Source organism: Gavialis gangeticus, unplaced genomic scaffold, assembly GCF_001723915.1.
Source record: "Gavialis gangeticus isolate Ggan-Ray unplaced genomic scaffold, GavGan_comp1, whole genome shotgun sequence".
Lineage (NCBI taxonomy): Eukaryota > Metazoa > Chordata > Crocodylia > Gavialidae > Gavialis > Gavialis gangeticus.
This window is the reverse complement of record NW_017729025.1, coordinates 6,903,655-6,912,883: the sequence shown is the minus strand read 5'-3', so window position 1 is coordinate 6,912,883 and position 9,229 is coordinate 6,903,655. Positions and strand designations below refer to the sequence as shown.

The 9,229-nt window shown below is 38.8% G+C and overlaps 1 protein-coding gene across 2 annotated transcripts in view; it reads left to right on the top strand.

The window, feature by feature from the left end:
- Positions 1-9,229, top strand: part of WDHD1 (WD repeat and HMG-box DNA binding protein 1) — a 62,434-nt gene that overhangs the window by 8,868 nt on the left and 44,337 nt on the right. For both annotated transcript variants that reach the window (XM_019518344.1, XM_019518343.1), the window contains exons 3-7: positions 1,750-1,861; positions 3,253-3,404; positions 6,123-6,234; positions 6,791-6,841; positions 8,629-8,724. In XM_019518344.1, the coding sequence (XP_019373889.1) occupies positions 1,750-1,861; positions 3,253-3,404; positions 6,123-6,234; positions 6,791-6,841; positions 8,629-8,724 (523 nt within the window). The remainder of the gene's footprint in view (positions 1-1,749; positions 1,862-3,252; positions 3,405-6,122; positions 6,235-6,790; positions 6,842-8,628; positions 8,725-9,229) is intronic.

Here is a 9,229-nt window from a genome sequence, read left to right as displayed (position 1 = left end):
ATTGTGTGCGTGTATGAGTAGGAACCAATAACTTCATGGGGCTGGTCTGGAGCATATGCTGCATTTGTGTGCTGGATCCAGTGTGTGGCAGTGGTCTATGGGCCCAATCCAGCCCATGAACTGACCCTGCACCACTCATCTGGCCTGAAGGGCCTGAAGAATCATAGGATCATAGAAGTCGGGTTGAAGGGACCTTGTAGATCTTCAAGTCCGACCCCACACCTGAGCAGGAGAAAAACTGGGCTCAGATGACTCCAGCCAGGTAGGCATCAAGCCTTTTCTTCAGGGTAGGAGCCAGCACCACTTCCCTTGGATTTGACCCCCTGCCCTGCACAAAGATTTAATCAGGTAATTTTTTTTTCCTGCATAAAAAAAAACTTGTTCACTCAGAATTCAGTCTATTTCAGCACAATATAAATATCAGATACCAAGAAAACCACAGGTTATGACACAGCATAACAACATGACACCACCATCCAAGTATCAGCTTACTGTCATTGTGACCCTTGACAACACTAACATCCCTTTCCATGTGCTCAGTTTCATCACAGCAATACTGACTCTCGCTCTGCACAATTGGACTGAAAATTGCACAGCATGACCTTAACTCCCACCTTCTACTGCATTACTTAATTATAATCTTAAAATTGGAAGTATAGCAGATAGCTATGGGAAAGAGAGCATAACATTGGATTACATACCCACATTTTTATTGTGTAAAAAAAAGAATTTCTATACATTTACATTCCGACTTCAAAGTAATCAACACAGTTACACAGTATGCAGCATTAATATATATATTACATACATACATAGGTACAGTGTTAGCAAACAAAGTGACGGACAGGAAGGCTGAGGCTTTGTGAAACTGTGGTTCTGGATTCATTGGGTCTGCTGGCTGTGGACCTGAAATGGAGGGTGTTAGTGTCAGAATGGTATTGAGCTTAATCTAAGAGAAAAGAGCTAGAACTGCATAAGCAAAAAAAAAAAAAAAAAAAAAAAAAAAGATTGAGTGAATTATGGAAACCTCCCGTTACCTAGTCAACATGATGTATTCCAGATACCAATGTCACAGATTGAGCCCAGTCCGGAAACGAGAGATGACGGTGGAATCCTGAGATCCTTCCACCATTTAGAGTGAATGATCAGAATTCTACCCCAAACCTCTGTTAAGGAAATTGGGTGACAGTTCATTGTCTCAAAAATATGGAAATTAAATCCCGTCAGACAGGATGGTGGAATTCAGAATCTTGACAATTTTTACAAAGCCTGCTCCCCTGGTACAGCTATCTTGGCTTCAGCCAAGGGCTTTTCACTCTTTCATAATAACTTGGGAAGATTTCAGAGGAGTAAAAGGCAAGAAAGGACCCAACTCTCAATGCAAGTTCATGCTAGAAAGGTGCTTCTCTGCTCTTTGAACCTTAGAAAATTTCCTCCTAAATTCTGGAAGACTGAATTGGCCTTTAGGTATATCAGTGATACATAGAGAAGACTGATAGGCCTTGTTATTTAGCAGGTGTTGTGTTATATCAGCAAAGCTGTGGGCTTTTCACATTGGATAATATGAATTTCCCGTGTATGAAGAATAAATGGACTTATAAAGTGAATCATGCTGTATGTTTGTTGTGTTTTCAGCTAATTAAAACTTTGGAGTTTCCTACTTTTTGACATTTTGGGGGGTTAAGGAAAATCACAGTCACTTTGCTTTGATTACGCAATTGTTAATACTTGCATTTATTTTCTTAACAGCTGCATTGTAACTGGTGGCAGTGATGGAGACATTAGGATTTGGGAAAACCTGGATGATGATGACCCTAAGTCCATTAATGTGGGAGAAAAATCCTATTCATTTGCTTTGAAGGTATCATGGTATTGCCCACTTGTTCTGTGTGGAAACTGATGCATTTCTTCGCCCTGCAAACACTTCTTCCAGTACTTGACTTTATGCATGAAAATACTCCCATTAAAATCAACCAGACGGTTCATGTATATATGAAGTTAAACACAGATAGCCCCAATTCTAAAAGTAATTCCTAAAATAATAGGGGATTTAGCAAATTCTGTAACTTCATCTAATATTAAGCATACCACTCATAGCATTAACACAATAAAATACAGACCACTGCATTTGTTAAAGCTCCTTTTTTTTTATTAATGTTGTCATATACACATCCTAAGTGAGATTAAAAACTAATTGCAAAAGAGATCATATTCCAGCAATGTGTTTAGATGAAGGATATTAGTAGTCAATTTAATGTTGATGTCTTCTTTAACCCCCCACTTCGAGTGACAGTCGTTCTCTAAAGAGCTATTAATATGGAGCCACTAAGAACATTTAATTGGTTAAACATGCCTTTATAGTTTATAACTGAGTTAAAATCATTCAAGAATTTTAATGCTTTAAAAACCAAGAACATATTGATTTTTACAACTCATTTTTCCTGCACGCAGCAGCTATACAGGACTTGTTCCTTGTGCTGAATTTCTATGATGTGTGGGTCTGTGGCTTTTTTTTTTCCTTTCTTCACTTCAGGATATTCTTGCTTGTAGATTTTGAACTCCCTTAGAGAAACTGGAACTGCAAATTGTCATGTTTTATTATGCAGTAAAATTAATGGTTGGAATTTTTGTTTTGCTACATGGCTCAAAAATTACATTCTGAAAATCAGTTTCTGGTAGAACTGATAACTTTGCTCCTGATTACTAGTATTTGTTTAGGGTTAGACCTTACACCTGAAATATATTTGTCTTGTGTCCTTCCTTAACTGACACCCTTCTTGAATTCGTGTTCATTTGCAAGTAATAGTACTTTAAAGTGCTGATTAAATCAATTCTAGTAACCTAACTGATCTATTTTTGGCATCAAGATGCCTATTAATGTAAGAATACTGCAAGACTAAGAAAGTTCACATTTATACGAGTGTGGAATTGGTGATTATTTGGATATAATGATCAAAATCAGGTTACCTAATAAAACATGAGTCTTACATTATAAACCTACTCTTTCAAACCTGCATGAGCTAGGCTTGAGAATTCTTAGGGTAACTCCTTTGTTCCATAATTGTTGGTTTTGTTCTTAATAAAAGAAAGTCTGAAATATTCTCTCCATTTACTACATCTGTTCAGTAAGGGAGACTATTCCTAGCAATCTGTAATTATTCTTCAAGCGCCAGGCAGAGTTTATGGTATACGAGTTTGAAATAATAACATATATATATTTTAAAATATGCTGTCAATTTATTTTGTTTGTAGAATGGAAGGCTGGTTTCTGCTATATCAAACAACACCGTTCAGATTCATACATTCCCTGAAGGGGCTCCGGATGGCATCTTGACACGTTTCACCACAAACGCAAACCATGTTGTCTTTAATACTGATGGTACTAAAATTGCTGCTGGATCCAGGTAATTTATTTTTGTCAGGAAAAGCCAATAGCCCAGCTAAGTGTGGAATTTCAGGAATTTCCTTGAATGTTACTTTTATTGACGACATCATTTATTAGTCTGTATAGTCCATGCAGCGTTTGCAATGCTGCAGAAGGCCTTCATTGAGTGGGATGGTCAAATGGAAGAAACCTTTTAAGGAAAAATTGTATGGGAATGCTGGGGACAGAGAATTCACGGCAGATATACATTTGATGTTACTAGGCAATTTATCTTCAGGGACCTCAGCTGATTATTTTCTAGACCCCAGCCCTGCAGTGAGCTTGTCATGGGTACCAGGGATACCTACAAGGTGCTCATTAGGGGATCAGAGCTCTGACTACTAACTCAGTATTCGGGATAGCATGTTTGTTAATAGTTCAGGCTCACCATACTGCAAATGCTCATGCAAAGGCAAAAATGAAGCATGCAGATATTTGTTGTTTGGGGACCTGAGATATATTCTGACATATATTCTGCTGTTCATCTGCAAAGTGGTAGCTAATGTGAGTGCTGGATTACCACTGCACTGGAGAAATCAAAGGTACATTGTTTAGCTAATTTCTTAGTATAACTCTTTTCTTTTACACCAGGGGTGCTCAAACCCGACCTAGAGTACTATGTATTGTGGCCCACGTGACCCGTCGTGGGTCCAGAAATTTAATGGCACCACTCCCCTGCTACCAAATTTTCTGACCCATGGAGATCCCTGAGCCCTGCACACTGGATAGGCACCTGATCCCAGTGCAGGGCTGGGTGAGGGTGGTGTCAGGCCGCAGGACCCAATCGTGGCAGGAGGGAGCAGTGCCAGGCCTCTGGGACCCAGTCCCAACAAGTAATGGTGGAAGAGGGTGATGCCAGGCCCCTGGGACCCAATCCTGGTGGGAAGGTATGGTGTCAGGCCCCCAGGACCCGATTCTGGGGTGTGGGGGGCAGGAGGCAGTGATGTTGGACCCCCAGGACCCAATCCCAGCAGGAAGGGGCATCCCTGGGGCCCAGTCCTTATACATGGGGCGGGGGGGGCAGTGCTAAGCCCCAAGACCAGATCCAGTCTGTGGACTAGCCCTGCTCCACTCATTTGGCCTGTAGAGCCAAAAGGTTGAGCACCACTGTTTAACACCATATATACTAGTCCTTTAACAGAGGTGGTCAAACAGCATGCAGACAATTCTTTTGTTGAATAAATTCAGCCACAGTGCCAATGCTCTGTTCCCAGGGAGCAGCTCTGCCCCAAGAAGTGACTCTGGTTGAAGAAACTAAATCAGACAGTAAACTGCCCTTGAGCTTATAGTATCTTCCCTTTAACAAAAATACAGCATTATTTCACAGACTGGATAGGACTCCCATGTTAAGAGAAATAACTTCTTAAGACTGGACCAATGCTACCTGCTGAATTCTGCTAAAGTGGTATTAAAAGAGAGTGACAGGTATTAAATGAGCAAATGCAGTCAGCCGTTCTGGGGGGCTTTTTTAATTGTTACAAATTTCTCAGTTTTTACTGGAAGCCTAATGTTTAAGTTTGATGATAATATTCATTTAAAGAAATATTTGTAACATTGAATTGCTTTAAAGGGCCTGCCTGCATTGCCTCCTTTCTGGGATTTTGCATGTGCTAAGCAGGAATGAATGCATCTATCCAACTCAGAGGTAGTATAGCACATCAGAGGCATGTCAGAGGCTCACCTGACCTATTTTAGAAGACTTGTGGTATTTGTTTAAGAAGGAAATTTCCTTTAATCTTGTATTCTATAAGCATGCTACATTAAGAGTGACATGAATGTAAATTACTTTAATTTAGAAACTGAGCCATGAATATTTTTCAGTGGGATTGAAATGCTTCTTGCAAAAGGTGTGATTGTGACCCAGAACAAAGTTAACCACAATTGGGTTTAAGGTTAGATTTACTTAATGAAAGTATAGAGTACAACTGTGGAGTAGGAGTAAAATATTTTAAGGAATTGCATTAGAATTCTTTTTTAAGCAGTTCATATGTCAGTCATAAAAACACTCCAAACTGACACTTGAAATTTAGCATTTCAAATTAGTTCTTTTTTAGACATCCAAAAATATTAGTTCAGGTATTTTAACATTGTAAATTAGTTTTGGTGTGTGTGGGAGAGTGCAGAGGAATGCTAGGTTAAGATACTATTATGTTGGCTAGCAGTTTTAAAGCCAGCAGTATGCTTAATTATAGGCTAGATAATGCATTTTATGCACCAAATTTCTGAAAGTTCTTTATAAAGAATTTTAGCAAATAAAGTTTTATGTGCTAAACGAGTAGCAAGTTGACATGTTAAGGGAAGGCACTCTGGTACTGATAAATAAGTATCTGCTTGTCATGAAGTGCCAAAATGTATGGTATTTGCACGTATGTTTGTATCAAATGTCTGTATCGTCTGTGCATATATGCATATGATTTAAAAAGCATCACACGTGACACTTAATCTAGAAGAAAAAATTGTTGCATTTTAATATTGGTGGCCTGATCTGCTGTCATTGAAGTATATTTGAAGATTTCGATATTCACATAAATTCCAAATTGTTGGATGCAATATCCTTCATCCTCCCCCACCCGTCCTGCAGTTTTAGAAAGCAATAAGAGAAAATACCTGTTAACTTCAATAAAAGCAGAATTGGGTCCTGCCTGCATGCTGGTGTGTAACACAAGTAGGTTAACAGAGATATTGTTTTCATTGATAGTGATTTTATGGTCAAAATTGTGGAGGTGACAGACTGCAGCCAGCAGAAATCATTCCGAGGACATGATGCCCCCGTGTTAAGCCTTTCTTTTGACCCCAAAGGGGCTTTTCTGGTAAAACATTTTGCAGTGTTTTTTTTCCACTTCATTGTTTCTCTCTCCAGAAGTTATTCTTTTCTGTTTCTTAAGGGAACATTAATGATAGAAAGATCTCCACACAGAGAAGGAAATTATTTATTTAATTCGGCTTTGCTGAATATGGCCCAGCAGTAAAACTATGAATGTCGCACCGGGTCTAGTGGGGAGGCTAGAACTTTAGCCGTTATTTTCCTGCAGCTATTTTGTATTTGGGATTCTTAGGCCAGCCCTGACTTCTCCGCCATAATTTAAAAGTAAATGTTTGTGGATCATTTTTACATCTTATTTATGTACTTGCATAATCATTTAAGTGTGGAGAACTTGTAAATACAGTGATTTTGAACAACCAAGAATTATACAGTCTCAAATGAGTATTTATGTTTAACTTCATATCAAAAAGAAACTTATAAACAGTCTAGGCAGCTTGATTAAAGGCTCTTCTAATAGTATATATTGCTGTTCTTAAATTTCTAATTGTAACATTAGTTTTGCAATGTTTATTACTACTTAATAATGACTTTCTCTTTTGCAGGCATCAGCAAGCTGTGATGGGTCTGTCAGAGTATGGAAGATCTCAGATCAGGTAAACTCCAGTCTAACTCAGATGTTACCTTGAGTAGTTCACCAAAGAGTAACCACAGTGAAATCTTGTGTCTTGATGTGTCAGCATTTGCAGGCTGGTAATAAATGGACAAGCAAAATATAAATCCCAAGGCTGAGGAAAGGATAACTACACTGGAACAGCTGAGACTTCACCTGGAGTGTAAAGGGAGATGAATTAGGTTTCTGAAAGATACACTTTAATCCAAGTTTTGGGAGATATTCTCTGATATATATGTAATGGAGGCAGGTGGCTGGTTGGTTGTGGCTTGTCCCTTCTGGCCTCGGAAGCTCTGACTCTCTCTGTTCATCCCTTTCTTTCTAAGACAGTGGGAAAACATGATTGCCTGCATTGCCCTCAATATGTTTGTAAAATTGGCAGTTCTTGTTGAATACAATTACTGTGTCCAAATTTCTTGTTTCAAGGCTTCAGGCAGTTGCATGCAGGTGTGAAGGTGCAACACTTTGCCAAGTGGTGTTTTGTTTTTTTCATTCCTTTTCCCCCCTTTTTTTTAACCAAGCATCAAAGATTCTCTTTGGCGTGGGGGGTTGGACAATGGACAAAGGGACTAATATTCTGAGGCAGTACAAAAATGTTCCTGCTAGATGTCTGGTGGGTGTGCCTTGAATCCAGGGGTATCATTAAAGCGAATGCCCAGTTTGAAGTCAGGGAGAATTTTTTTTCCCTAGGCCAGATCGGTAGAGACCTCGGGGTTTTTGTTTCTCAAGCACCATGTGGTGTGGTTCACTCTGATCATCTGGGCATCTTGCAAAGGTGAATTATTTGCCTTCCTTTACAGTGGCCATGGATATTAGTGGCATTATGTTCTCTTCTGTTATCTTCCTGTCCCACATCACTGCTTAGTCTCCCAATGCTTTAAGTGTTTGAATGTCTTTTAAGTCCTTGGGCTCAACACGAGGGGTACTTTGGAATAATTTCATTAGTGATATACAAAAGGTTTGACATGGGGATGTAGTGGTTCCTTCTAGCTTTAAAACTCTATGAAACTTAATTTGTAGATTTAATACTATCAGAGTCTATACTAGAGTAGTTATGCAAAGTGGCCCAAGTAATACAGAGTTATAAATGCAGGCAGAATTACTTCTGTATGTGTCCCATTGACACTAGAGTGGGATTTGCCATACACTGCAGACTGACTTTTAAACTAATACTTTATGCTTAAATTGTGAAACCAAGCATTAGAAACTGGATACCTGAATTACTTTTGTATAGGTGTGCTAACTCTTTGATATTTGGTGCAGTTAGGGAAGCAATGTCCTGCGAATGAAGGTATGAAATGCATTTTAATGCATGTGCTAGCACATTTGGACACAGTGCTCAGGCCAAACCTGGGGTGTATTATCCAACCCTCTTGAAATCAGCTTGGCTTTACAATGGGTAAATCAGCCAGAATTTTGTCCCTACAACTGAGATTTCTGAGCCGTTTTTGAGCTATATGTGATTAAAAATGAAATTTTTACATTTGTTCTGAGATCTTCAGCCAAATTTTAATTAATAGCTTTTTTTAAAAAAAGTGTGTGTGGATGGATGGATGGATTGATTGACTGATTGATTGATTGATTGATTTTAAGGCACCATTTTCCAGGTTGTTATAGTAGTAAAAAGACAGGCTTACTCTCATATTTAAGTGTAACAAGACTTTTTGCAATTGAAGAATCTTTACCTCCTTTCCTTTAAAGACTTGGTTCTAAACAGTACAACGGGAATTTCACAGACCTAGAGAACTAGTGTGAGTATTTTGTTTACAGATGTGTGAGACAAGCTGGCCTCTGCTGCAGAAGTGTAATGATGTGGTAAATGCTAAATCAATATGTAGGCTTGCCTGGCAGCCAAAGAGTGGGAAGGTAAGTGAAGTACCGTTCTGATTTAATCCTCTCTCCAGGATAAAATTTAAACCAGACAAATCCAAATTCCAGTGCCAAGGAATAAGAGAAGCATTTTTAATGAAACCAGAGAAAAATCTAAACCCAGAAAGCAATGTTTGTTCAAGTATTGAATATTCAGGGCTAAAGCCAGTCTGGCAGAGTTCCAGCTATCAGCTGGATGCAATGTTGTATAAGCAAAATAGGCCAAAGAGGAAGGAGTGCTGTAGATGGCAAAATAACTTCTTGGATCATTACGAAGTATCCAACCAGTTCAGTCTCTCGTTAAAATAAGTAAAATTTGCTTTGCAAATCATTCTTATTCTATAAACATTCTCCCTCCCTAATAAGTTGCTGAGTTCCTGCAATGCATCATGGGAGATGCATCCTCCTGAATAGACATATAGAAGAATGACAGTGAGGCACTATAAAAGCATTTTTGAATGAAAATGTCTAGGTTTTGTCTGAAAAAACGAAACTTTTGCAG